The sequence below is a fragment of the Apiotrichum porosum genome (genome assembly GCF_003942205.1).
Source record: "Apiotrichum porosum strain DSM 27194 chromosome Unknown scaffold_11, whole genome shotgun sequence".
In the NCBI taxonomy this organism is placed as follows: domain Eukaryota; kingdom Fungi; phylum Basidiomycota; class Tremellomycetes; order Trichosporonales; family Trichosporonaceae; genus Apiotrichum; species Apiotrichum porosum.
This window is the reverse complement of record NW_021167118.1, coordinates 348274-375883: the sequence shown is the minus strand read 5'-3', so window position 1 is coordinate 375883 and position 27610 is coordinate 348274. Positions and strand designations below refer to the sequence as shown.

Genomic DNA, 27610 nt, shown 5'->3' with positions numbered 1-27610 from the left:
CGTGGAGGGCCGTCATTGTTGTCACCGGTGATGGGCACTTGACAGGGGTCTCGTTACGGCGGTACGGCACCGGTGCTGTGGAGACGGTGGAGCCGGCAATTCCACACGGTCTTGGCCTGCGTTGGCCTGTCACAACGCTGGCATTTGCTCAGCGGTACGCCTCCACGGCCTCCACAGTCAAGAAGCGATGGAGCGTAGCGCTCTGAAAGCAAGAGGGTCTCGACGGCGAGTCCGGGGGAGTGAAAAATTCAGGAAAAACGTGGGGCCAAGTCCGCGAAGTGGCCGCTTTTCTTCCGTATCGGTGCCACCGCGGCCCTGCCCACCTCGTACTTAGCGCGCACCATCGCGTGGCAGCTCCGCTTTCGGACCGATATCGGATGCCAGTTGCTACGACTGGTTTTGCGATGTGATCTCGGTCAGTTACTACGGATCTAGACACACAGAGATGGCCGACAAGGACACACCGTGTACGGAGTGATGGAGTGAGCGTGGCTCAGTTTGTTTTGTAGCTATGGCTGATATAACGTCTTCATCTACATCTCCATCGTCTGTATCGCACTCTTCTTCACCCACGACGCCACAAGCGCGAGCGTCGTTTTCCGGCGAAACGCCGCAGATGCGACGGAATGCCGTCAAGCTCCGGAATGTCCAATCACGCGCCGCGGCCTGGGTCAGCGAAGAATATCGTAAGGGTGACGTCCCCGATTCCAGTATAGATCGGGACGTCGGTAACCCATGCCGGGCCTGCATGGCGTTTGGCGCTAGGCTCCACCTTGTGGGCATGTGGGGGACCGGTGGAGAGTGCCGACGATGTGATGAGGTTACAGACGGCTAGCATGACTGACCTGCTGACCGGCATGCTCGGAACGGGCGGGGCCATGTGGGGTACGCGAGCAACTATCTTGGGATGCCAACGAGCGCGTATAAAGTCGACTGTGGGGCCAAGAAATGTTGTTGACCAACACGAGCACTTCGCCAAGGCTTCCCCCAGGTTTGACCCCGCCCTGCAACCTTTCGTCCTAGTTCGACGCCGCGTCTGTCGTTTGACCTTTCACCAACTCTTCCCCCCTCTATTAGAGTAAGGCTCTACTCTTCGTCTGTCACCTCCTCCTTCAACTAGGGAACGACCCACATCCCCTGCTCTCTTGCTCGTCACCTCTACCTCATCGACGCGTCAACAACAATGTCCGAATCAGGACACCAACAACAGGATGTGGACACCAAGTCTGAGAGCCATGACTATGTCACGGCTGAGATGACCAACAACGCCCGCATGGCTACCGAGAAGGAGCACAATATGACCCTCCTTCAAGGCATCAGGCTCTACCCCAAGGCCGTCGCCTGGTCCATGCTTATCTCGACCTGTATTGTGATGGAAGGTGAGTGCTTCTCGTGTCTCGTGCCTAGGAACGCGGGAGAACACCAGCATGCCGTTCATATGCAAGACGGTGTCTTGAGTGGTTGTTCGTGCAACCTCTCGCGGCGATCAGACTGTCTTGTCTCATGCTTGTTGGATTTTACACTTTGTTTCATGCGTCGTGGATTACTCCGCTGGCTTGGCACTTGCTCCACGTGATGAGCGCCACTGACCTGCCCAGGTTACGACGTCTGTCTTCTTGGCAACTTCTACGTGAGTGTTCTACTTTGGGAATAGTGTGAAGCACATAAGCTGATATACACCCAGGCCTTCCCCCAGTTCAACCAAAAGTACGGCCAGCTCAACAAGAAGGGCGAGTACGAGGTGCCCGCCGCTTGGCAGGCTGGTCTGTCCAACGGTGCCGCCGTCGGAGAGATTATTGGTCTCTTCATCAATGGTTATGTCTCGGAGCGTTTCGGCTATAGGTACACCGTCATCACCTGCCTCGTCCTCCTCTGCGGTTTCATCGCCATCTTCTTCACTGCCAAGGACATCATTGCTCTCCAGGTCGCCGAGATCCTCGCCGGTATTCCTTGGGGAGTTTTCCAGAGTAAGTGTGGCGGAGTGGCACAAAGGGCGCAAGCACATGGGCACACAGACACACGATACTGACTCTGCCCCAGCCCTTACCATCACCTACGCATCCGAGGTCTGCCCCGTCGCTCTCCGTGGCTACCTTACCTGCTACGTCAACTTCTGCTGGGGCCTGGGCCAGGTCATCGGTATTGGTGTGATCAAGAGCATGCTCGGCCGCGAGGATGAGTGGGCATACAGGATCCCTTACGGTGTGAGTAGGCCCCAGACGTGGTTGTCGTGCGTCGGCTGACTCCTCCCTCCCAGCTGCAATGGATGTGGCCTCTTCCCCTCCTCATCGGTGTCGCTCTCGCTCCAGAGTCGCCTTGGTGGCTCGTTCGTCACGGCCGTTACGAGGATGCCAAGCACGCCCTGCTCCGCCTTACATCGCTTGACCGTGAGACCGACTTTGACGCCGACGAGACCATCGACATGATGCGTCACACCACTGAGCTTGAGCGCGACATCACTTCTGGCTCGTCGTACTGGGACTGCTTCAAGGGCACCGACCGTCGCAGGACCGAGATCGTCTGCATGATGTGAGTGAACCCTGTGTCTTTCGGTGTAGTCTTGCTGACGCGCATCTAGTTGGGCTATCCAGAACCTGTCCGGTAACTCGTTCAGTGGCTACTCGACCTACTTCCTCGAAAAGGCCGGTGTCGCCAGCTCGAACGCGTACAACTTTGCTCTCGGCCAATACGCCATTAACTGTGTCGGTGTCTTTGGCGCCTGGGGTCTCATGGCCTGGGGCATCGGCCGTCGTTCGCTCTACCTCTACGGTCTCTGTGGTCTTTGCGTCGCACTCCTCGTCATGGGCTTCATGGGTCTCGTCCCCGCCGCTCACCAGCAGTCCGCTTCGATGGGTAGGTCTCCATTGCGTTTACGACGCTAACGTTGAAGCTACGGGAGCAATGATGATCGTCTGGGCCTCGTTCTATCAGCTTACTGTCGGTACGGTTTGCTACTCGCTCGTTGCCGAGCTCTCGACTCGCCGCTTGCAGATCAAGACCATCGTCCTCGGCCGCAACGCCTACAACATCGTGGGCATCATCTGCAACATCCTGACGCCTTACATGGTGAGTTTAAAGACAGACAAGCTCTTGAACAAATGCTAACGACTCTTCTAGCTCAACACTGATCAATGGGTGAGCATAGATGCTGCTGGTGTAGTGGAGAGTGGCATGATCGGCGTGCCGCAACGACGGAAAAAATACTTCCGCCGTGACGTTGATCGTCGCCACTTTGTCCACACCGCCGAAGCAGACACAATGAGAACTAGAGCTGACTAAACACAGGACTGGGGAAACTTTGCCGGCTTCTTCTGGGCAGGAAGCTGCTTCTTGTGTATCATCTACACCTACTTCCGTGTCCCCGAACCCAGCGGCCGTACTTTCGCCGAGATCGACATCCTGTTCGAGCGCAAGATCTCGGCTCGCAAGTTTGCCTCCACCGAGGTTGACGCGTTCGATGTCTCGCTCTCGCACGAGGAGGCCAAGCCCGAGACCTCACACAATGAGAAGATGGCGCTCCGCAGCACCACCTCGGCCTAAACCAGGACCTGAGTGGATGTTTGGAGGTGACAGTTGCGCTACCTGGCCGTCGTGATGATGGTCAGGCATGTTGAAGGAGGTGAACCTGTGAGAGGTTCAAATTGGGTGTAACAGACAGAGGGTGTAGTACCAGTATCTCAATTATCGTTGCTTTATACAATAACTCTAATCCAAATTTCAATGCTATTTTGTTTGCATAAGATGAAGCCTAGCCTCGGCGACGCAGCCTACGTAAATCACCCTAACCTACATGGGGCATGCGGGCTCGTCTGCTCAACACCCTGTTGCCGGGCGGGCGACATCGGTAGGACTGACGGGCGATTCGTGGCACCGGATGATGGAAGTTGGTTGCACAACTGTCTGGAATCCGACCGACTGTGTGTCCCCACACAGCGATCCGCGCCATCCTACCTCAATAACATCATAAGCTCAAGACGGCCATACTAGTTAATCACTATGCAATGCCAGCTATGCCATGCCCATCTCCCAGGTTCTGTTCACACATGGCCCCACATCCACGTCCATGATTCAGGACGAGCATTGTCTGCTCGCAGCGCCGAGTGGCGTGAGACATGCGGGTTATGGCATGCATCACGCCACTCGAGACGTGCTTGCTGTGAAATGTGTGGATGTGTGCTCAATTCGTGTTTCCTCGCACCGTGTAGTGCATTGATCGCACTGATCGACCCCGCTTGAGGGCCAGGCGAGAACCGAGTATGGCGATCAATTCCTGTTGGCGCATCCTCATGTTGTGTTTCTCGCACACGGTGTCGTCGCCAAATCGGCGCTTGCTTCTAGCTTCTAGCTTCTCACGCTCCCACGCCCATCCTCACACTCCTTCTCCTCCAAAATCAAGCACAGGGGAGTGTACAGTAACACTCGCAACGCTGGACACTATGCATGCTGTACTGGAGGACAGAGCTCGTCATAGTGACATCTGTCAACAACGCACAAAAAGACGGAGATGGCCCGGCTGCCCGGATTTTGAGGCCGTTTTGTCAGGGCTCGCTGGTTGTTGATTTCCTGGATGCACTCAGCGGCGGGCGTGACCGCTTTGACGAAAGATCAAACTCCCATCAATGCCACCATCGAGGTCGCCTTGTCCCCACGTCACACACACGTTACCCACGCCTGTTGCGATGCATACGTCCGCTGGCCGCTAGGCCCCTGCACATAGCGATGCGCCTTGTGCCCACGTACTCGCTCGTATTCGGCCAACGGACCTCCATCGCTGTCGCATTCCTGACTGGATTTCCCTAGACGTCGACCAACCCTTTTATCCCGAGAGAGAGCCAGCCAGCCAGCCAGCCAGCCAGCACTGGCCCCCTCTGCGCGCGCGGACCAACAGTGCGCCATCAGTAGGCAAAAATCAGCCTCGCCAGTTGGTCTCTAAACAAACCCGTTGAGGTGTCGTCGTCGCTCGTGGTCAGTCCACTCTACAACAGGTAAGTGGGCTCTTCCAGCCGCACGCACACACACTGTACCTGCTATATATACTGACCCCCAAGATTTCCAGCAATGGGCAAGAACAACAAGAAGACCAAGAAGTCTAACAGCGCGTCTGCCAGCGTTTCAAACAGCGGTGCTGCTACGCCTTCCTCCGAGCCCATGACGCCCGTCACTCCCCCTACCCCCGACGTCGCTTCGGTCCCCACCACTGACAGCAAGCCGGAGGCCACCGCCGACACCGTGGAGGCCCCCGTCGCCGCCGAGACCATCAGCATTCCCACACCTGTCCGCTCCCCTTCCCCCGGCGCCGACGACGTCGCTCGTGCTCTGATCAAGAACCTCCAGGCGACTGTTGCTGCCAAGACGGCCGAGTCGGAAGAGGCCGCTGTCGCGCTGGCAAAGCACGAGGAGACGGCCACGGGCCTTCGCGCTCAGATCACCGAGCTCGAGGCCCAGGTTGCAGCCGCTACTGCTTCTGCTTCTGCGCAGGAAGCCTCCATCACCGAGCTCAAGGCTGGTGCGGACACCGCTGCCGCCTCCCACTCGGAGACGGCTGCTCAGCTCCAGCAGGAGTTGGAGACTGCGCGCAACTCGGCCCAGGAGACTCAGGCTCAGGCTGACAAGCACGCCGCCGATGTTGAGGACCTGAAGAAGCAGCTCGTCGAGGTCGAGGGCAAGATTGCCGTCGCCACTGAGGAGGCTGCGTCGCTCCAGGCCAAGGTGACCGCCAGCGAGGAGGCCGCCGACAAGCTGCGCAGTGAGCTCGAGGAAAAGTCCAAGAGCCTGCAGGACAAGGCCGACGAGCTTGCTTCGCAGCAGAAGGCGACCGAGGACATTAAGCAGAGCGCTCTTGACAAGGAGGCCGCATACGAGACTCAGATCAAGGAGTGAGTGTGCTGCATACATACAAGGCCCGAAAAACTGACCGTTCCCAGGCTCACCGCCGCCCGCGACCAGCACCAGACCGATGCCCAGACCGCCCGTGACGCCCTGTCGTCGGCACAGGAGCAGCACTCGACCGCCTCTGCTTCGCTTGCCACCGCCGAGGCTAACCTCGCTGCCCAGCTTGCCGAGCACGAGGCCGCCATCAGCAAGGTCACCGAGGAGCGCGCTGCCCTTGTTCAGGACCACCAGGCTGCCATCACTGCGTCTGAGGAGCTCCTGGCCCAGAAGCAGAAGGAGCACCAGCAGGCCGCCGATGAGCTCAAGGCGTCGCTCGCCACTGCCACTGCCGCTCACTCTGAGGCGACCAGCAAGCTCCAGTCGGAGCTTGACAGCGCTCGCCAGTCGAACGAGGAGCTCAAGGCCAGCCACGAGGCTGCGTTTTCCACTGCCAACCAGGCCACTGAGGAGCTCAAGTCGGAGCTGGAGGGCGCTCGCAAGTCTGCCGACGAGCTCAAGGCTAGCCACGAGTCGTCCCAGCAGCAGCTTGTCGACAAGGAGCAGGCCCACGCTGCTGCCCTTTCGCAGAAGGAGGAGGCCCACGCCACCGCCTTGTCCGAGAAGGAGGCTGGTCACGCGACCGCCATTACTGAGAAGGACGAGGCCCATGCTCGCGTCGTCGACGAGCACCTGTCCACCATCAGCACCCGTGACGAGTCCATCATCAGCCTGAACGCTTCTATCGCCACCCTCGAGGCCTCCGTCACCGACCTGAAGGCCCTCGTCGCGACCCACGAGTCGACCATCAGCACCCGCGACGGCGAGATTTCGGTCCTCAAGCAAACCATTAGCGACAACGAGGAGCGCATCACTCAGCTTTCCGCCGACCTCGAGGCCCGTGCCGGCGACGTCTCGGCTCGCGATGCCGAGGTTGCCTCTATCAAGGAGTCTACCAGCGAGGCCGAGGAGAAGCTCGCCGCGGCCACGGCCGACCTTGCTGCTCGTGACGAGTCGCTTTCGCAGATCAAGGCTGAGGTGGCCGCCCACGAGGGCACCATCGAGTCGCTCAAGAGCGAGCTCGCCGACAGCCTCAAGGCCAAGGACGTCGAGATTGCCGAGGCTGCTGCTGCCGCTGCTGTTGCTCTCGCCGCCGCTGTTGCTGCTGGTGAGGCGAGCACCAAGAGCAAGGAGGAGGAGCTTGTCCAGGCCCGCGAGGCCAGTGACAAGGTTTTGGCCGACCTTGCCGCCCGTGTTGCCGAGGTCGAGCAGCTCAGGAGAAAGGTTGCCACCAGCGCTGCCACTGTTCAGGGCAAGGAGACCGAGATCAACGAGATCAAGGCCTCGCTCGCTTCTGCCACTGAGGCTGCCGAGGCCAGCGTCAAGAGCAAGGACGTCGAGATTGCTGGGGCCGCTGCCGCCGCCGCTGTTGCCCTCGCAGCAGCTGTTGCTGCCGGCGAGGCCAGCACCAAGAGCAAGGAGGAGGAGCTTGCTCAGGTCAAGGCCGAGCTCGCTTCTGCTCTCGAGTCGGGTGGCAAGACGGCCGCGGACCTGCAGGAGCAGATTGCCCAGGCCAAGTCTGAGCTCGCTTCATCGACCGAGGCCAGCGCCGCCCTTGTCAAGAACAAGGAGGGCGAGATCGAGGCCGCCAAGAGCGCGCTCGCTTCCGCATCTGAGGCATCCGACAAGGCCGCCGCGGACCTGCAGGCGCGCCTGTCTGGCGTTGAGGCCGACCTCGCTGCCCGCAACGAGCGCATCGCCCAGCTCGAGGCCGAGCACGCCAAGGCTGTCGAGTCGCACGCGTCGGCGCTTTCCACCGCCGAGGGAACCATCACCTCGCTCCGCGGTGACCTGTCGACCCGCGAGGCGGCGCACGCCTCGACCACCACCGAGCTCACCACCCTCCGCTCGCAGCTGGACACGCACACCTCGCAGCTCTCGGACGCGACCAGCACCACCGCCACGCTCGAGCAGGAGCTCGCGACGCGCGCCACGGCCCTCAAGGCGCGCGACGTCACCATCCGCTCGCTCGAGGAGCGCCTTGCCACCAGCGCAGACGCGTTCACTGCCCTCCAGGCGTCGCTCGATGTCAAGGAGAGCGAGGTGGTCGCGCGCGAGGCGGAGATCAAGGAGAAGGACGAAAAGCTCGTCGGATACGAGGACACGACGCGCAAGTCCCGCGTGACCATTGGCAGTCTCGTGGTCACTGTTGCCGCGCTGGTGGGGCGTGCTGTCTTTGGCATGTAATGACGACCGAGTACGAGGAGAATGGAGGTAGACGGTGGGCGAATCATGATAGTTCCGTGCAATGCAGCATTACGATCCAGGACGGTGGCAGGGGTTGGGCGAGTGGCCGCGAAGGGAGGTGGCATATGGGGTGCATCGTGGGGAATGCCTGTCCTGCTAAGAGTGGATCAAACTGCAAGATCTGCGCCTATACACTTGCCACAGCACACCGGGCGCTGCGTTCGCTGCTCCAGTTTGCATCCGTGAGCGGTGGAGGTGGTGCTGAGTGGAGGTGTTATTGACTTCTCTGTCCATCAACCATCTTCTCAGCTCCCACCTTTCACATCCTCCAGTTTGCGTGTCATCATGGCAGAGGGAACCGAGGGTATGCTTTCCTTTTCGCACTGCCACCGTCTGACTGTAGCTCGTCTTGGTACAGACGTTCCCACACCCACGACTCCTGGCACAAGTTCCAGCGTCCCAAAGGACACCACCGGGGCGTCAACGCAGCTCACGCAACCCTCTTCGCCCGAACCAGATACCAAGGCCCAGTCCTCAAGCATGCCCGACGATGCACACAAGCCCTCGGACCCAACCGACTCCATAACCAAGTCCTTGGACATGAGCGCAAGCACCAACACTAGCCCCAACGACAACGACCTCGAAGACGCCATCCTCCAGCGGCTCCTGGACAACAGCAAGCCCGACGGCGCGGGCCTCGAGGCCGACGAGCTGATTCCGGCCATGTTCAACGACCTGTTCGGCAAGGACTACGAGGCGACCTTGGCGGCGTTGCAGCCTGACAAGCACAAGACCGAGGACAGCGGCGAGGGTTTCTAGTGCCGGCATTGTACATGTATAAAGGACGTTTCATGCACCCCCTTGTATCACCTCTCTGGCACGCCCGACCATGCACCAAACACCATGCACCACTGTAGCTCGCTTGGAAAAGATGGTATTAGTGCATTGGAATCATATGCTTTGTCTACGGCAGGGCAATTCGGGTCTCCGCGTACAGTCTTCAGGTGGGAGACCACAGCAAGCGCCTTTGCTGCCTCGTTACTTTCACACTACACCACACTTCACCTCACACACACGACATCCCTCTCCCACGCCCACGCCCCCCGCCGTTCACCTCGACGTACCCCCGCCCCCTGTCGTTGCAAAGATCCCCGTCGTCCTTGCGATCCAGCCCCATACCCCCCTGAGCGTGTACCCTTGGTACCGCATCCACACGCCGGCCAGCGCGACAATGCTGCTCGCTCCCAAGCTATACAGTGCCAACGAGCGCATCCTCTGCGCTGAACTGAGGGCCGAACTGGGTCCTCGGGGCGTGTATGACTGTGGCGAGAGCGCAACGCGCGTGATGGCCACCCACAGGTTGGGCAGGGGCCCCGAGAGCGCCGACACAGCCAGCGGGGCCGGAAGACCCAGCCGACGACAGTAGACGTCTGGCTGCACTTCGTGGCGCTGCTGCGCCAGATCGCAGTCAGACTTGGTGGCGACAAAGATGGAAGGGATGTGGTCGAGGGAGTATTGCTGACGCAAGTTGGAAATGTATGAAAACGAATTTGTGTCGCTCGAGTCGTGGATGAAGATGAGGACGTCTGCCTGGTCGAGACGCTTGGTGTTGCGGAGCATTTCAGACTCATACTTTGATCCAAACTCTTGGAGGACAAGGTACTTTTCGGCACCTTCAATCTCGACGCTGTTGACCACTGAAAGCACCTTTGTAGTCGGCTCATACGCTGACATGCCGTCCTCGCCACCGCGGAACCCCTTGTGCACAAACGAGCGCAGGAGCGACGTCTTGCCGGACCCTGTTGCGCCAAGGACGTAGCACAAGAACACGTTGCGCGTGACCTTTTTAGCGCGACGGTCGGCCTTGCGCGGGCGGGTAATCTTGACAGCTGCAACGCACGGCAGGTCCGCGGCAGGTGAAGACGAAAAGCCCAAGTAGGCCATGTAGTTGAGTGTGAGCTTTGGGTCGAGGAGGGTAGTCATGGACCACTGTGCGAGCCAGCCCTGGAGAGTCACGCGGCCCTGGTCGTCTGTGATGGTCGTGTCGGGGAAGCCCTGTGCGCGCCATGGGTTTCCGGGCGACGTGGAGAACAGGTCGTCCAGTTCAGAGGGGGACAGAGCGCCGTCATTGTCCTTGTCGTACGCCTCGAAAATATCGGTGAGGAACTGGTTGCCCAGGTGGCTCAGCTCGACGGAGCAGTCGTAAGGAACATCAAAGCGAGGGGACAGGAAGTCTTCACGCAGGTCGAGCGACTCGCCATAGCCAAACTGTCGCAACACGGTCCATGTTGTCTCCATTCGACCCTGCTGGATAAAGATGGTGTGCAGGTACAGGAACCCGAGCTCTGTGAGACCCTCCGGCGTCGGAGACATATGGCTGGGCCATGGGTCGCCTTCGTGCAGGGGTGTGTTTGGTGCAGTCAACGGAGAGGGTAATGGCAGGACGGATGCTGGGTCGTACGCGCGCACAAGATCGAGGATACCTTCCAGTTCTTGTGTCTGGAGAGGAGTCGAGAAGCATCGCTGCTGTAGAACTTGTTAGTTTATCCCTCCGCAAGATTACCCAAACCCTTATGGGAGAGAGATAGGGTTTCCGACGAGTGCCCACCTGGAACTGGTTCAGCTCGACAGCATTCAACAAGCCGTCCTTGTCGACGTCGCTGATCTTGAAGATGCGTTTCAATGCCTCGAGACACTTGGGCTTGAGGATCTACCGGCAAATGTCAGCAGTCTGCGCTGGTAACCTTGCAGGTACCCACGTGCTCGCGCGAGTCGTAGAGAGGTGCTGTTGGGTGAAGAACAGCTTTTTGGGCGAAGTAGAAGACCTCGGAAACATTCAGGGGGAGCAGCGCACTGCATTCGACCACAGTCTCGACCTCCTGTGTGATGTTTAGCTTCTCGGCCTCCACAGCAACAGCTCACCTTGAACTCGCGCATGAGTGGCGCAACCTCCTCCTCGAGCGCCTGGTTTGTGACCTCGCCGCCGCGCAGGTCAATCTTGTTTCCAACAAGGATAACGGGGACCTGGACGTCAGCTTCCAACTGATACATTCAGCTCACATTGATGCCCTCCTTGCGGAACAGAGGCAGCCAGTACTCGGCCACACGGTCAAAGCTGGACGGCTCGGAGATTGAGTACACCAGACAGATGACGTGGGCGCGGCCAAGCTGCGACAGCAGGTGTGGACGCGAGCGGGGGTCGGCTGGAGAGTCAGCAACGGTGTCGTATTGGATACACAGCTGGCGTGGAGCGGTTCTCGCGCTCAGAGCATCGAAGGTTGTCTCACTCTCGGAGCTCCGCACTGCTCCGATACACAATGGAAGCACGTACATGATGTGTCCACAATGGAGGTAGTCACGTTCTCCGGAGTAACCTCTGGTGGGATGGTGACCTCTGGGACGACATGTTGAACCTGCGTGACGTGGGCATCAGCTCAAGCCTCTCGGCGGTGCAGCCGTTGTTGGTATCGTACTACCCCCTTACGCGCACAGGGAATGGAGCTTGGCATACTCACGTTGGGCACAAACGACTCTTTGATGAGAGATGTGATGATCGAGCTCTTGCCGACGCCGTCTGCGGTCTGTGTAAGCACGGCGGGTCCCTTCTACTGAGGGATGGAGGTTGGTACGCACCGTCGCCGACAAGCACGATGCGGACGAGTTCCCGTCGCGGCATCTCGGGCGGCAAGACGAGGTCGGGGCTGTGAGGTCCGAGCGCGGCGTCGAGCGAAACGGCGCCGAACGCGCGCGTTGGAAGCGGGGGGTGTGGGCCGGTGTGTACGGCGGAGTGGGTGGTTCGAGAGAAGCGTGGGGGGAGATGGGGGTGGTGCGTGTGCGCTGTGGGCGAGCTGTGGGTATGCGTGGGAGAAAGTGTATTGAAGACTGATGTGTGGATTGTGATGGCTCTGAAAAGAATGCCCAACAGACACTAATGGTCCGACGCGATTGGTGCCGAAGAGGCGACGCGGCGGCGAGCGGACGGAGACAGATGGCCCACAGGCAGCTGAGGGCTCTGTGGGTGCTGCTATGCTGCTGGCAACATCGAGCCACCCAGTTCCATTCAACAACAATCCGTGTCTCTCTTCGACGTGCATAACAACTAACTCTATCTTTGTGCATACGACACTGGCGTGCACCCACACCAACAGATAAACAACACACCACTCGGCTCACCCCCGCGAGGTACACACCACATTTCAACAACCCCCACAGCGCCGTGTCTTGCTTTCGCCCAACTATCCCGCCACCAGCTAGATCACCACCATGAGCTCGGGCTCGTCGCGTCCAACCTCTGTCCGCGGACTGTACAGTAGGTACACTCTGCCATGAACCCATCCAACACGTTATTCTGACGCGTCAGCGCCGCCGGCGGAGGAATGGGTCTTCCTTCCCCCCACGGTGTCGCCGCCCGCAAGCGCTCCGGCCCCAGCCCCGCCCGCGCACCTCCCCACCCCCTTCACGCCCGAAGACGACGATATGGTGGACTTTGGTCTTCCGGGCCCTGTCCAGATGTTTGCCTCCCAGTTCCTGACCACGGCAATGGGCATGCCGTTTGAGGTGGGAAAGACACTGCTCCAGGTGGAGTACCGGCCAAGGAAGAAGTACGCGCCGCTCGAGACCGACGCCGTGACAAGCACACAACAGCACCGGGACTGGGGAGCCGAGGACGACGCACTGAGTAACCCGGACGAGGCCGATGTGTACTTTTCCGACCGCCTCGAGGCGCCGTCGAACACGTTTGTGCCGCCTCCGCCTCCTGCACCCGACGCGTCGGGCTATCTCGATGACCGTGAGTGGCGAGGAATAGGCTGGAGTCTTGGAGTATGACTGACTCTGCTGTAGCCTCCCCCTCGTGGCTACTCAAGGATGACCCAGACATCTCACGCGGTAATGGCGTGTGGGGTATGATCCGTCGCATCCGCGCGACACCGTCCGAGGGCCTCCCGGCACTGTGGAAGGGCCAGGTCGTGGCGACTGTCCACGCCGTCCTGTCTACAGTGTTGCAGCCCTCGATCCACGCGATCCTGTACACTGCCGTTCCGTCGAGTGGCACCTCTCTCCCGCTCGACTTCCCCCTCACGGCCCTGCCGCACCCGGTCGTCCCGCTCGCGATCCAAGTGGCCTCGCACGCCGTGACCCAGTTCCTCATCTCTCCACTGGAGATGTTGCGCACGCGCTTGATCGTCATGCCGGCCAACCTGCCCAGCACGCCCAGCAGCCTCACCCTCCTGCGCCGCGCCATCACAGAGGAAGGCGGTATTGCCGGACTGTACCTGCACGCCAACCTGCTCATCCCCACTCTGCTGGAACACACCATCCGCCCGCTTATGACGCTGTCCATCCCGCTCATCATTGAGCGGTACTTTGGCATCTCGCCCGACCTCGCGCCCATCAGCTACTCGATGGCCGACCTGGGTCTCAACATCGCTGCCATCCTCGTCATCCTGCCCATCGAGACGGTCCGTCGCCGTCTTCAGCTCCAGTCCCGCTCCGACGGCGAGTCCAAGAAGATTCGCTCGGTCGTGCGACTCCGTGAACGCGACTACATCGGCGTCGTCGAGGCCATGTGGCGTATCGTCACCGAGGAAACGTCTGCGCCGCGTAAGCGCCGCATGAGCGAGAAGGACGAAGGAGGGTGGTTGTCAGGCGTCGGACAGCTTTACCGTGGTGTAAGTGGCAAATGGAACTGTGGCCGGAAGAAAACCCAACACGCTGACGTATACAGCTCGGCATGGCTGTCACGGCCCACATTACAGTGTTTGGCCTCGGTCTCGTCAGCGCAGGTCTGGGAGGCGGCCGTGGAGTCGACAGCGCCGGGTGGAAGGAGATCTAATATTGTTTATGCATGGGGCATTCACGTGCACTACAAGAGAGCGTCTACCAGTCCGGGTGGTCGGGCTCAGCGATATCGCGCATACGTCCATCCACGAGGGGACAGATAATGGCCACATTCTCGTCTAGCGCCTTGAGCTCTGCGCGGCGCTTGTTGTCTAGTCCGATTGTGTTGAGGGACGGCGTGGCAGTCCTGCTTGGCCGTTCGCTCGCCAGCGTGCTGGCCAGTGTGCTCGTCGGCGCCGTGCTGATCGGCGTGGGCGTCGCTGAACGGCTGGGGACTGCCGAGGGTGCGCGGCTGCCCAAGTGCCTCAACTTGTCGCCCTCGCACGGGTCAACGTCGGCCATGTGCTCGTGCTTGGCCACATGGAGTGCGTCGCGAATACTGACCCAGTCGTGGTGGACAATGTGCCGGCGCAGCGCGGCCCAGGCATCGCCAGTCTGGGAGAGCTCGACCGAGGTCGATTCGGTCTCCACATGGATCTCGACGGTAGGCGGGTCCGTGACCACGAGGGCCTTGGCTGGCGACGATACGACCGAGGACACGGGTGAATGGTGCTGGTCATACGCGCGCTTGAGGACGTCAAACGTCTTGCTTGAGAGATAGTCGTGGTGCGCGACAACGAGTTGCTTGTGCCTGTAGATGTACGACGAGCCGAGGAGGAACGAGCGAATGATGCTGCTCATCGTCTGGCCGTTCTCGTGGTCAATGATAAACTTGCGATTCTTGAGGGCTTCAAAGCCGTCAAACCCTTCCGCCATGTATTCGCGAGTGATCTGAGATGTGTTGTCAGCAAGTGCCGGTATTGTGATCACTTACGATACGGTATGTCCTTCCTCCTTGCTCGTTCTTAATCTCCTCTCCGAGGATGAGGGACGACTTCTGGACCTCGATACGTGTCCCGTCTGGGCCGTCGGCAAACTGGACCATGTCGGGCGAAGGATCCTCAAGGTGCTCGCACTGCTGGACAGTGAGGTGGATCGAGTTGACCCTCTGGCCAGGCGGCTTGCGGTGGTCCCACTCAACAGCCATGCCGGACACGACGGGGAATCGGCCCTCTTGAGCGGGCCAGCGGCTGAGAGCACTCTCCATTGTGTCCCAGATACCCTTGCCATCAATCTCGAGACACACGACCGCGTCGTCAAAGGGGAAAATCTCGAGAATGTCGCCCAAGGTGACAGTACCAGGACCGTAGCGTGAGTCGCCGCGCAGAGTACCGCCACACAGGATGACGGCGTCCGCACCACAGCCGCCCTCGTTGGATGCAGCCGCACCGTCCTTTTCCTTTTCAAACTCGACATTGTTGCCCTCGATCAAGCTCTCGTCATACGCATGCAAGAGCACGTCGGCAACCCAGTCGCCCAGCCCGCTCTCGCGAGTGCGCACCAGCTCGGAACGCGCGTCGAGGGGGAGAAGGGTGTAGCAGACGGGGTGCTTGAGAGTCTTGTTGACGGTCGCCAGCAGGCTCTCGACGAGATGGTCGACCTCGGGGCAGGTTGGGGACGAGGGGATGACGTAGTGGTGTTTACCCGTCAAGGTGGCAATGGTACGCCGGCGGATGGCGTTGGGGTTCGGGGGAGACAGTTCCAGGTTGGCAGAGGACAGGTCGCGGAAGTCGGTGCCACTCTTGATAAGGCTGGTGGTTAGCGATACCCATCTAGCTTCCATTGACCCACCGGCAACCCTTGTCCTGCTCAGTGCCAGCCTTTCCTTGGCCGGTGTAGCCATCCCACGACTGTGCTCCCTTTCCAATCTGTCGTTAGCTGTCGGCCAGGGGTATTCAGCTTACGTAGTAAACCTAAGCACGTCAGCGTTGCAACAAGCAGAACACCTACGTGATCATGACCACCAATAAGAAGATCCACGCCGTGCTCATTCTCCACACCAGGTCGGTCCGACACGGCGCCGAGCTCGTTGCAGAGTCGAATATCCTGAGTAGGTCAGAAGCGTAGACGGATTTTGAACCTACGTTGGGGATACGGCAGTGGGTGAGGGCAATGATAATGTCGACGCGGTGGGGTCCCTGTGGGTCACGCAGCTCCTTGGACAGCTCGATGCCGACCTCCTTCATCTGCCTGTAGCGGAAGTTCTCTGGCCAACTGGGAATGGTCGCGATCCAGTCTCTGCCAAGTGTCAAAAACGATCACTCCCCCAGGCCCAGGCCCAGGCCCAGCCAGACTCACTCTTCCACAAGTCCAATAACACCAATCCGCACACCGCACCGCTCCGTCACCCAGTACTTTTGCAGCGGCACAGGCGTCTTGCCCGTGTCCGCGTCAATGACGTTACTGAGGAGCCATGGAAAGTGCGTCGCTCCTATGAGCTTTGTCATGTGTGGATAACCTGTGAACCCGTCAGGACAAGTATTCTCAGATGGACCACCTCCACCGCGCGAGAACACGCGCTGGGTATGTCGCGCGCGACCTTGTATGGCGTTCTGCCGCCGGCCGCCGGCTCGGCTTGCACACGCCATCGGGGACCTCGTGCGCCACGGACGTACCAAAGTCGAAATCGTGGTTGCCTGGGTGTCAGCAAGGTCTTTGACTGCGACACGTACCTGTGACGGAACAGTCGACCTTGAGGGCATTCAACACGGGCACCTGGGTGTTGTTAGCTCTCACGCCCCTCTACTCATCCCCGACCATCACCACTCACCATGTGACTGCCGCGCGTGACGCTGCTCTCGACCGAGGGGCTGAACACGTCGCCAGCGAACAGGACCAGTCCATCTTTGGTCTTGCCGTCCGACTGCGTGTTCCACTTGTCGCGCAGCTCGTAGATGAGCTCTGCGTACTGGCCCACAGTGATCTCCGCGCCCTCAGCCGCTGCTGGGTCCTCTGGCGAACCGGGCTGCGCTACCCATCGTTGGGCCACGCGGTAGACGTCGTTGAAGGCGAGTAATGGGACGTTGACAGACATGGCAACGGAAGTGAAGTGGAGGCAAAATAAACGAACAGGAATTGCCAGTGGCCAGTGGGCGTGACTATGAGTTGGTGTGAGATGAAGAAGAGTGTACCAGGATGACAACAATTCGGTGCTGTCGTCGTCGCCCGATCGGTGCAGGGCCGGTCACTCACCACTAGCGGAATGCGGGGTCTCCGCAAAATGTCATCACGGTCCAACGGCCAACGGCATCATGTGCCTTCCACGCCTTGTACGCTTCTTGTACAACATTCATTTACGCACCGGTATCTGCTTCTTCCCAAAGGGTCATACATCGCGCCGACTCGTGTCTTATTAAGAAGTGAATAGACAGTAGCTGACACCTATACAATGGGGCAAGTGACGCAAATCACAAAAAGGAGAGAGGGGGGAAGGAAGGGGTATACAATGCAGGGTGGGTTGCGGGGGTTTTGTTGGGTTGTTGTTTGTGTGTTGGTGGCGACATGCCATTACTCTCTCCACTGGTTTGACTCTAACCATTCTCCCTCTACCGTCCTCCGGCTCATTCGGCCATGACCTCCACGTCCTCCCAGTCATCCTCGTCTGGGCCTGGGACGAGTCGCTGGACAACTCCTCCGGGCCCGAGGACCGTCACCTCAGGAAGGGCAGTGTCCTCGTCCGCGGGGTCATAGTTTTCCACACGCTCCTCGAGGACGTACTCGGCGTCAATCATCCATTGGCGAATGCGATGGAGAATTTCCGAGATAACACGCCACGATGCCAGCATGAGCATTCCCGCAGATGTGACGGGGTACATCATGCGGAAAGCCCAGCTGTTGTCGACGTTCGGCAAGGGAACACCCATAAGCTTCAAGCCAGTGCACATGCTGAGGAGGAAGACCCAGGGGAGAACAATTGGGACGACGAGGTAGAGCGCGATCGGCAAGAGGAAGCGGTTGACCGTCTTGAACTTTTGTCGCAGGGGACGCCTGAATGCGTCGCGGAACCGTTGGCCGAACGGCAGGTCGGGACCGTGCTCCTCGTGACCGGCAAAGCCGACAGCGCCAACGTACATGGAGATCATGGCGGTGCCCATCGCCCACGCGTCCCAGATATGGAGAACGGGGGTGAGCTCGCTGGAAAAGCCGTAGCGTGCCGGAAGGGAGATGAAGAGCTCAAAGTTGACGCCGACGAGGAGAGGGAGGAGGAAGTAAAGCGTAAAGACCGAGTATGCGCAGCGCGCTGCGTTGAAGACCCCGCGCTTGAAGCGAGTGGACGTCTGCGAACGACGGAGACGGCCAGCGCGGCTCCATTGCACAATACGCTTCTTGGTGCTGTTACCCAGAGAGTATGATCCCCAGCAGACGTAGCCTCCGACGAGCCAGTTGTAGCCATCAAAGATGGGGGCGTCAACGAGAAGGCTAGTAGCCAGGCGGCCGACAGCGAGCGGAATGAAGAAGAGCGCGGCAGTAACGGCACTTGCAGACAGCAGTCCGAGCGCAAGCAGGACATGGACTCGGGTACGCCAGTAGTCGGGGAGCGTAACAACGGTGTAGTCCTTGAGCGGGTTACGGCCGGCGCGGCGAGCAGCACGGTCCTGACGGAGGAGACGACTCTTGTCGGCCTCAGTCATGGGGGAGCCCTTGTGGTCTAGGGCAATAAACATGCCCTCGCGGCGGCGCTCGGTGAGGGGAAGCAGTTCGACGCGGTCATTGTTGGGCACACGCGCACGTGTAGCACGGTTGTCGTAATGGCCGAAAAGAGCTTGGCAAACGGCATCAATGATCAACCATGTCATCCTCGCCCTCTTGGATTGGGGCCCGGGGTGCGTGTCGGGACCAAGAATTAGAGACGACAGGGAAAGCCAGCGGACAGTGTAGTCCCACCAGACCTTGAGTCCCTTCTTCAGACGGTGATACACGCGGAGCCCCTCCCACGACGGCGGCAGGATGAGGTGGAGGAACAGCAGGTCGAAGGGTACAGACGACAGGGGGCGCCTGATAGGTCAGTAGAGCGACAGACTCGCAACCCACTGTTCAAGATGGAGAGGAAGGAAGTTCTTGCAGGAGCTGCTAACGTAGCCCAGCGACGAGATTAGGGCAGGGACCATTCCGCAGACCGAAAATACGACCAGCGAGTACATGCAGGCGGAGATTGCAAGCTAGCGAGTCAGCGTCATGGTCGGGGTCCAACCGTCCGACTCACCCTTGGGATCTGGGCCATGGCAGGACGCTCCATGATGTCCTTGACGGGAGAATGGGAGGGGTCCGAGGGGTCACGAATAAAGTACAGCGCACCCTTGCGGCAGATGGTCCTGACGTGTGCCAGGAATGTGGCAAAGGAGAACATGAAGATTGTTCCCGTGAGCCAACCGACGAAGAGAGTCCCAAAGGGGCGGACCGCCAGTCGCTCGAGGCGGTTGCCAAGGGTTTGGCCGAATAGGCCCAGAATGCTGACGTCGATAATGAAGCCCACAAATAGTGGGAAGACGACAATCTCCAGTGTCATGAAGAAGATGACCTGACGGTTAGCAAAGAGCAAAAAGGAGTCAACGCACCTTCATGAACACTTGAACGTTACGGGCCTTCTCCACAAAGCTGTCGGAAAGCTGCAGAAGGTTGGCCGCATCCGCGACGGCGATGCAGACGATACCGATGGTCACGGACACGTAGCCCACGAGAAGGCACCAGAACTGGTCGACAGCGTCGGGAGAGGCGGCAATGCAAATGTAGACAAGGCGCATTGTTTTGTACACGCCATACGAGGCGCCACCGACAAGCTCAAAGGCGTTCAGGACTTTGGCGGCAGCAGCATCCACGACGGGTGGCAGTTCTGAAGTGACGTTGACGGCCATGAGACTGCTACCGTTGCCCGGGGTTCCAAAAAGTTGGGAAGTCAGGTTGAAAGGGTTGAACTGGTCGAACGTGTTCAACTCGAGAGGGGGAAGACCGAAAGACTTGACAATCCAGTCCACGGCGGACTTGGCAAGAAGACGAGGAATTGTGAGGAAATCGGTGACAATGGTAGCGAGAAAGTCCAGAATAGCGTCCACGCAAATAGCGATGATCCAAGTGGAGCCAACGAATGCGTCGCGGGCCAAGCGGATAATGTCGGTGGACAGAACAATCTTGCCAATGATGATAGGAAGACCGACAAGAACGAGGAGCGTGAGGGCCATCGAAAAGCTGACGAAGATGTGCTGCAGCGTTAGCTTGGTAACAGGCGACCAACTCACGTTGTGCAGCAGACCAGTAAGAGGGCCGATGAATCCAACGACCTCGAAGATGCCATCCCAGTCATCGGCGTCGAGTGGACGGTCGTCGTCGTCCTCTGGAGGAATATCGACGCCAACGCCGTCAATTTCCATAAACTCTGCGAGACGCTCGGCCGCCTGGATGGGATCGGGAATCGGGTCGTCATCCTCCTCGGGGTCGGCGTCCCCATCATCTCCATCATCCCCATCATCACCATCATCTCGGTCCCCATCTCCATCGCCATCGCCCTCTGCGTCAGCATCCGTGTCGAGATCCTCCAACTCGGTGTCTGTGCGTGCAAGGTCTACCGTCGGCGGCGTGTTGATGGGCCCAGAACCCGAATCAGAGTCGAATTCGTTGGGCAGCTCCTCATGTTGCTCCTCATGTTGCTCTTCATGTTGCTCCTCATGCTGTTCCAACAGCACTCCCATGCCACGATCAGTGTCAGGCCCAACGGTTGCCAATGGCGAGTCGTCTGGGTGTAGCTGGACGGGTACCCCTTGCGAGCCATATAGGCGCTCCACACGCTCAATAGGGGGAGAGTCGAGAACGGGATCGGAGGCACGACGGAAATCAGGCGAAGCCTCAGGGCCACTGCCTGTGTTGATCACCGTTTGTAAGACCTCGTCGTCTGCCTGCCGGTGCTGCTGCTGCACGCCTTCTGGGGAGTAGCTGTGTCCCATCGGGCTCACATCACCTGCAACGTGAGGGATGATTCCTCGGCTTGTGAGGTGCCCATCGGTCGTTTCGGTCAACTCCGAGAAATCGGACACCCCTCGTGCCCAGACCATGCCTGGACGCCTAGGCGAAGAAGGACCGGGGCTGCCTCCGACTGCGTCGACCGGTACGTCGACCGGTACGTCGGCAGATGGTCGTGACGATGGGCCAGGCTGGCGCTCCCTATCGCGCTCCTGGATCTCGTGAACCAGATCGCGCAGGTCCTCGGGCATTGACTCGAGAGGCACGTCCCGCCAGTCATGGAAATCCGGGACGGGCGCAGCGTGCAGCTCCTCCGCTATGGCGTCTGCGCCGTCGACGGTGGGGGTCTCGAGCTGCTGCTCGGGGGGTGTATAGTCCACATGAACACCAGCAGGAACAGGGCGGACCGGATGGTCGGTGGACTGGTCGTCATTCTCATCCGTGCGCACCTCGACCACGGTGTCCGCGTCTGCGTTGTCGGCCCTGTCGCTGGCGGTGCCGTCGACATGTGTGCCGGGTACAGTGGCAAAGTGGTTGTGCTCATAATCGATAAAGCGTAGAGCCTGGCCGTTGCGGAAAACCCAGTCCTCGAGCTTTGGCTCTCCTTCTTCGTCAGGAACCACACGCGTGTTCCAGTCGAGCTGCCCGATCCATTCTCGAAGAAGGATCAAGCCGATCAGGCCGGCTGCGATAGACATGGCCACAATCTGGCCGCGGAAAACAAAGGCCACAAGGCTATCCCAGTCAGTTACATCTCATATGACTGACTTGACCCACTTCTTGCTCTCGTCTACGAGACGATCACCCAACCCAGAAAGGACGTTGTATGTGCCGTTGGTCGCAATGGCGCCCAGAACGCGCTCGCGGCCCGTGGCGTTCGCCGAGGTCCAAGTGGAGTTGTCACTTGCAGTGAGATCCTCGTAGCTATCTGCGACCACATTGTGGATGCCGTATGCGATACTTGGCGATGTGCTAGAAACGATGAGCACAGATCCACGGACCCCAGGGGTTTCTTCTTAGCTTCTTGCTTCGTTCGACTCACAGGTAGTTTGCCATGAGGATAATGAACCACAACGTGCACATTGTGATGCAGGGTAGAAACACTAGCCAGCTGACAATGGCCAGACAGATGCGGAGTACGCGCCAGGTGAGGCGTCCGGCCACCAGGAGCGACTGACGAATGTAAACGATGGCCGGGATGGCGGAGGGAAGGGAGGAAGGATAGACTGCCAGTCAGCCAATGTGCACCAATGTGCACCGTCTTGGGCCAGTAACATACCTTTGGTGAACGTGTAATGGTGCCCGCAGATCTCGCAGTAACGCTTCCTGCTATGGGACAGCCATTCTTGGAGGCTACGACGTTATCAGCTCGTGTGACTGAGACGAGCACCGAGTGGCAAAGCGGCGACGACACCACTCGGCATGTTTACGCACCAGTCCGAATGGACATATCGCACGGAACCCGAGCACTTGCAGGGATATATGAGAGGCTTGGACTCTTCGGCTTCGCTTCTGCAGACGCGGCAGAGGTCTGCGCGGGCATGTTAGTGACTCGAATAGAGACTGAAAATGCCCAGTCGTGAGGATCAACCTACCGCCCTCTTCGTCCCAGGACCACGGTTCAGGCCCCATCATGTCCGCCATGGTGAACGCTGGTTATCGCATTGACCAGGGCGGCGTCGGGCAGGTTGAAAGGCGAGGGGGGCGGGAGAAGGGTAGCTTCGGCAGATGGTGACGGCCGAGGCGGCGATGTAGAGTAATGCTGCTGCTCGTTGATCAATGAGACCCCCAGTAGAGCAACGGTGCCGCACAACGCCCCGCGCCGCCTGAACGCGCGCGCCCGTTGTCAACCAAGCGATGACGGAGGCGGAATCTTAATAACACGTCATTCTTAGGCGGCGGCGCACCGCTCTCGCTCTTGGCGCCGGCATGTTGCTTGTTTGGTTCGGTTCACAGTTGGCCGCATCCCATACTCTCTCTCGCACAGTCCCTTCGCTCCCACTATTTCTCTCAACGGTGCGACACCGGTGCTCTGTGGAAGTGCGACGTTCTATACCCAACAGTGGCAGCCGAAATACACCCCGACCTCTTGTCACGACAGAATGCTCCGACTGTTCTCGATGTCATCCGCGTCTTCACGCAGCACGTCCACTACATGACTGTGCGCAGTCAGACGACGACGTCGTCCGTTCCCGGCGAGACAACATTGCGCAAGTTGATTAACTCGCCTTACCCGCACAGTTTCGGTGCCCAGCCTGCCAACGTTTTGCTCCATGGATTCGCAACCGCCCTGCAACGCGTTGTGGACATATCCGATCGGACGCGCAACCGCCTGACAGTGTACCTTGAAGCAGCCAATGACAGCGTGCTCCGTGGTGTTGACCTGGAAGTAAACCCCCAGCAGTACCTCTACGCTCTGTACTTTCAGTCGGTGAACTCGATCATCCAGAACGCTTCCCATTTTACACCTGGCGACGTACCAGAGGGCAACTGGACGATCGCCACATCCGTCGGTGGTGGGCGAGGGGTGGAGTATCGAGTGGGGGACGAGTTGGTGACTGTTATTGAGATCAAGCCCTCGTCAGCAGCCGGCGACCGCATGATCCTTTGTGACATGCCAGAGGCCGCACCAGACGCCTTCGTTTCCAAAAACGCCCACCAGCAGCCCATCGGTGTGAAGATTGGGGAGGCACCCCACACCCTCGTAGGCGGCCATCTCTTCCATGTGAGTAGATGGGGGCCCATTAAACGAACACATATGCGCAAGACATATTGCTTACTCCAGCTCTGGACGCAACTGGCCTCGCGTGAGATCCAGTATTCAACGTTCACCAATGGCAACGCCTGGCTACCCCTTCGCGTGATGGATCGAGTCAACGTCCTGGATACGGGACTGACCTGTGCGGACCAAGCAGGACCGTTTGATCCCCTCAAGACACCATTCGGGTACCTGCTGGCGTTGAGCCTGCTGCCGGCAGGACATTACTCTCGGCCGCTTCCACCACCCATTCCAGTTCCACCAGCACGGGTGACACCCGCCGCCGCACCTGGACTCCACACAGACGTGAGCCAACTATTAATTGGTCTATTCTAACATCAGCCTGCCATCGATAGCGTCTCGAGCTCAACCTACGACTCAGTCTACGAACCACCCACGAGTGGGGTCCGTAGCGATCTAGATCAGCGGGGCGCGTATGCCGTCCTAGACTCTGAGCCGATACCGCGGTCAAGGCCTTGTTCGCGCAGAGCCAACTCCCATTTCTTCAACCCATCGCCGTCTACCTCGCACAGCAGTCCTTCCAAGTCTTCTTCCAACTTGCCTGGCGAGGGCCAGAATTTGCTTCGTCAATCGTTCCCGCGCTCGATCACGATTGAGCTTGTGGACGAGGTCCTGGGACCGCACTCACTGGACATGATCGATATCACCAGTAGCGCTGGTGTAGTCCTCACCAAAGTCGACAACGGCGATCTTGAGGCGTGCGTAAACCTGGTGACGCCAAGTACCCTCGCTCCTGCACCCATCTCGGTGTCCGACACCACGGCCACGATGGCCATCTCTCGCGGCCTTGGGCGCGGCGGTACATCGGACGTGTACGCGGCGACGCTCGCCGCGGCACCTATCGCGGCCAAGCTGTCTTTCCCCTTTTCCGAGGCGATGCGCCAAAACGCAGACTCGACAACGATGCTTTCGGCGAGTCACATTGCCGAGCTTGAGGTTCCAGTGAGATACCATCTAGCAAACGAGGCGCGCGTGCTTGGCGGGCCTCTCTCGGCACTGCACGGGGAGGCGGTGCCCCAGTTCTTTGGCACCTACCGCGGTATGGCGCCCGCATCGGCATACTCTCAGCAGTGGGCGCTTGCGCCTACGGGGCCCCTCGAGTTGTGGGCCACGCTCGTGCAGCGCACCGAGCCAACCAATGTCGAGACGATGACCCACGTCGACAAGCTCGAGGTCGTAGCCCGCTACCGGCAGATCCACGACGCAGGCGTCATACACGGGGACGTTGCCCCGCGCCACTGGCGCCGCTCGGCTGCGGGCCGCATGCTCATTATCGACTTTGGCCACGCGACTATGCGTGAGGACCTCCATGAAGCTGACTTTGAGGGGTGCGTGGCGGGTGAGATGATGGAAGTAAGGCGCATGCTTGGTCTGGGGGAGACGACTTGATGCCCGTGTATGGTGGTGGCGCTTCCGAGTTGCATGTTTTGTTGATACTTTTGAATGCTTGTAGCCTGTAGGCATAGTCTGGTGTTGTTGGTTGGCATTGAGTCTGCTACGACCTCGCAACAAGTGACACCGGCAGTGCTGTCTCAATGTTGTGGTCGCGAACACTGACAATGGTCTGATGCGTGGAACAATGGGGACATGGCTTTGCATTTCCATTCTCTGCTGAACTGCTGACTAGATTACTGAACAACTTCGTAAATTACACCGGCGAACGCAGGGAGGGTCACGGTCGCGCCAAGGGTCGCCGGGAACGAGTCCTGGGTGCCCACAACGAGCTTGGAAGTGGCATACTTCTCTGGCAGCTCGTACTCGACAGTCTCCTCGGTAAAGTTCATGACGACAAGGAACTTCTCCTCCCGCAGGTACGCGAACACGCGCTCATCCTCCGGTGTGAGCTCGCGGTAAGAGCCGTAAATCTGGACACAACCGTCAGCTGATGTTGGTCAAAATAGCAGCTGGCTCCTCACCAATACATCCTCGTGCTCCTTGCGCAAGGCCAAGAGCGTCTTCCAGAACGAGAACAGCGAGTTGGGGTCATTGACCTGGGCCTCGACGTTGCACTCGAGGTAATCGGGGGACACACGCATCCAAGGAGTGCCCGTCGAGAAGCCGCCGTTGGCCTCAGAGTTCCACTGAACGGGGTTGCGGGCATTGTCTCGTGCCTTGGCGTACACCTTCTTTGTCCACTGCTCGACGTCCTCGCCACGCTCACGGAACCTGGGCGCGTCAGCTGCTGGCACCTTTGTGGCTGCTTCACTCACTCCCTGACAATGTTGCCCGTCTGGACGTCCTTCCATTCCTCCAGCGGCCAGTCGTCGGGAATATTGATCATGCCAATCTCCTGGCCCTGGTAGATGTACACCGTGCCGAACTGGGTGCACTCGAGCATGGCAAGGAGGCGGCCAGAGTCCCAGCGGAACTCGGGCTTGTCGCTAGTCCAGCGGGAGATACTCCGGGGCTATTGTTAGCGACTGCAGCTGCGCAAGTGTCTTACTCACCTGGTCGTGGTTCTCGAGGTACAGAGCGTGCCACGCCCCCATGTCACGAACGCCTTGCCACTTGCTGAACGTCTTTTTGAGCTCGCTGAGCTTGTAGGGGCCCACGACGTGGCGCCACATGCCTGTTCCAATGATACCAATGTTGCAGTGGTCAAAGGTAAAGCCCATCGAGATTTCATGGTTATCCGGGTGAGTAAACTTGAGCATGTGGTCAGGCTCGACCTGGTTGAGCTCGCCAACAGACATAATGTCCTTGTCGTACTTGGACATGACCTCCCGGTCCATCTCCTTCAGGAACTCGTGCAGCCGGGGCCCGTCCGCACGCCGGATCTCTTGGTATGGCTTGTCGGGGTTGGTCACTGGTGCATCAGGGAGCTCCTGGTTCTTGCTGATACGACCAATGACGTCGATCTACGGGTCAGTTCTACTGCCATGGCAGTCAGCTCAACTCACTCGGTAGCCGTCAGCTCCCTTGTCGATCCACCAGCGCATCATGCTGTACATCTCCTCGCGGACCTCGGGCTCGTCCCAGTTGAGGTCAGGCTGGCATTGGTCGAAGATGTGCAGGTAGTACTCCTGGGTTGACTCGTCCCACTTCCAAGCAGGACCGCCAAAGACAGACTCCCAGTTGTTGGGCTCCTTGCGGTTGCCGTCGGCATCATACTTTGGTGGGCGCCAAAAGTACCAGTTGCGCTTGGGGTTGGTCTTGGACGACTTGGATTCGAGGAACCACGGGTGCTCCTCGCTGGTGTGGTTGGGCACGAGGTCGAGAACGAGCTTCATGTCGCGCTTGTGCAGCTCGGCAATGAGCGTGTCCACATCGGCAACAGTGCCGTACGCTTCGTGAATGTCCTGGTAGTCTGAGATGTCATAGCCCTAGCCGTTAGCTGCAGTATGGGTGGAACTTAGCTCACCATGTCGCCCTGGGGCGACTTGAACATGGGGTTGATCCAGATGGCATCGACTCCGAGGTCCTTGAGGTAGTCGAGCTTAGCAATGACACCCTTCAGGTCACCGACACCATCGCCATTGGTGTCGTAGAACGAGCTGGACGTCGTGGTCAGCGACGAGGTCCCGTCAGTTAAGGGACACGACTCACGCCGGGTAGACCTTGGTGCTGTCAGCATTGACTGGTCATCCACAGAAGCGAGCTGCATCTGGATTGAACTGGACGTACTTGGTACACGACAGCGCTCTTCCACCACTTCTTTGCAATGTCGCGCGTAGGGATAAAGGCAGTTTGCTTCTGGGTCATGGTTGGATATGGAAGGAGGGGTATGCTCACAAGTGGGGTTAGCGTGAGGTGCCCACGGCAATGTTATAAACGTCCCAGCAACGTCGACGAGACAAAGTCGGAGGACGTCCGAACTGGGCCATGTGGGGTACCATACCTGCGCGTATGCGCGTCTGCACGCTACGGTAACTGACGGGGCTCTGCAGTGCCTCTCGAAATGGGCGGCCTTGGCGCGCAGGGCTCTTGGGTGGGCCATATCCTGGGGGCCGTTCTGGCCAGCATGCCAGGTGCAGGGCCACGTTGGAGAAGCCGAGAAGCCGACGGAGAGTGCCGGGCCTCGCGGATTATCGCCACTGCGACGAAATG

At 59.2% G+C, this 27610-nt stretch overlaps 9 protein-coding genes across 9 annotated transcripts; 5 read left to right on the top strand and 4 right to left on the bottom strand.

Moving 5' to 3' along the window:
• Positions 1-1183: 1183 nt before the first annotated feature.
• On the top strand, positions 1184-3540 carry EHS24_001766 (uncharacterized protein; the record flags this gene model as incomplete). Its single annotated transcript, XM_028617529.1, has 9 exons — positions 1184-1379; positions 1599-1630; positions 1685-1967; positions 2041-2204; positions 2258-2529; positions 2579-2853; positions 2891-3066; positions 3118-3135; positions 3286-3540. 9 exons carry the CDS (start codon positions 1184-1186, stop codon positions 3538-3540), a joined length of 1671 nt encoding a protein of 556 aa, XP_028473992.1.
• Positions 3541-5058: 1518 nt separating this feature from the next.
• EHS24_001765 (uncharacterized protein) lies at positions 5059-8115 on the top strand (the record flags this gene model as incomplete). The annotated part of the gene is made up of 2 exons (XM_028617528.1): positions 5059-5876; positions 5925-8115. The coding sequence occupies 2 exons, from the start codon at positions 5059-5061 to the stop codon at positions 8113-8115; spliced, it is 3009 nt and encodes a 1002-aa protein (XP_028473991.1).
• Positions 8116-8460: 345 nt separating this feature from the next.
• Positions 8461-8934, top strand: EHS24_001764 (uncharacterized protein; the record flags this gene model as incomplete). Its single annotated transcript, XM_028617527.1, has 1 exon — positions 8461-8934. The coding sequence occupies one exon, from the start codon at positions 8461-8463 to the stop codon at positions 8932-8934; it is 474 nt and encodes a 157-aa protein (XP_028473990.1).
• A 291-nt stretch (positions 8935-9225) lies between these two features.
• GEM1 (ERMES complex Ca(2+)-binding regulatory GTPase gem1) lies at positions 9226-11791 on the bottom strand (the record flags this gene model as incomplete). The annotated part of the gene is made up of 8 exons (XM_028617526.1): positions 9226-10641; positions 10724-10825; positions 10875-10994; positions 11038-11139; positions 11176-11318; positions 11447-11528; positions 11631-11689; positions 11749-11791. The coding sequence occupies 8 exons, from the start codon at positions 11789-11791 to the stop codon at positions 9226-9228; spliced, it is 2067 nt and encodes a 688-aa protein (XP_028473989.1).
• Positions 11792-12378: 587 nt separating this feature from the next.
• On the top strand, positions 12379-13948 carry EHS24_001762 (uncharacterized protein; the record flags this gene model as incomplete). Its single annotated transcript, XM_028617525.1, has 4 exons — positions 12379-12424; positions 12476-12904; positions 12958-13784; positions 13841-13948. The coding sequence occupies 4 exons, from the start codon at positions 12379-12381 to the stop codon at positions 13946-13948; spliced, it is 1410 nt and encodes a 469-aa protein (XP_028473988.1).
• Positions 13949-13992: 44 nt separating this feature from the next.
• Positions 13993-16867, bottom strand: EHS24_001761 (uncharacterized protein; the record flags this gene model as incomplete). Its single annotated transcript, XM_028617524.1, has 10 exons — positions 13993-14724; positions 14768-15584; positions 15625-15692; positions 15738-15746; positions 15784-15879; positions 15918-16071; positions 16132-16291; positions 16449-16469; positions 16506-16548; positions 16604-16867. The coding sequence occupies 10 exons, from the start codon at positions 16865-16867 to the stop codon at positions 13993-13995; spliced, it is 2364 nt and encodes a 787-aa protein (XP_028473987.1).
• A 526-nt stretch (positions 16868-17393) lies between these two features.
• On the bottom strand, positions 17394-22428 carry EHS24_001760 (uncharacterized protein; the record flags this gene model as incomplete). Its single annotated transcript, XM_028617523.1, has 10 exons — positions 17394-18638; positions 18685-18828; positions 19037-19351; positions 19389-20030; positions 20067-21519; positions 21562-21756; positions 21827-22010; positions 22064-22137; positions 22219-22315; positions 22380-22428. The coding sequence occupies 10 exons, from the start codon at positions 22426-22428 to the stop codon at positions 17394-17396; spliced, it is 4398 nt and encodes a 1465-aa protein (XP_028473986.1).
• A 511-nt stretch (positions 22429-22939) lies between these two features.
• Positions 22940-25023, top strand: EHS24_001759 (uncharacterized protein; the record flags this gene model as incomplete). Its single annotated transcript, XM_028617522.1, has 4 exons — positions 22940-23509; positions 23570-23848; positions 23885-24891; positions 25017-25023. The coding sequence occupies 4 exons, from the start codon at positions 22940-22942 to the stop codon at positions 25021-25023; spliced, it is 1863 nt and encodes a 620-aa protein (XP_028473985.1).
• Positions 25024-25191: 168 nt separating this feature from the next.
• Positions 25192-27265, bottom strand: EHS24_001758 (uncharacterized protein; the record flags this gene model as incomplete). The annotated part of the gene is made up of 8 exons (XM_028617521.1): positions 25192-25428; positions 25480-25729; positions 25774-25970; positions 26011-26421; positions 26464-26862; positions 26925-27057; positions 27110-27120; positions 27188-27265. The coding sequence occupies 8 exons, from the start codon at positions 27263-27265 to the stop codon at positions 25192-25194; spliced, it is 1716 nt and encodes a 571-aa protein (XP_028473984.1).
• Positions 27266-27610: the final 345 nt, after the last annotated feature.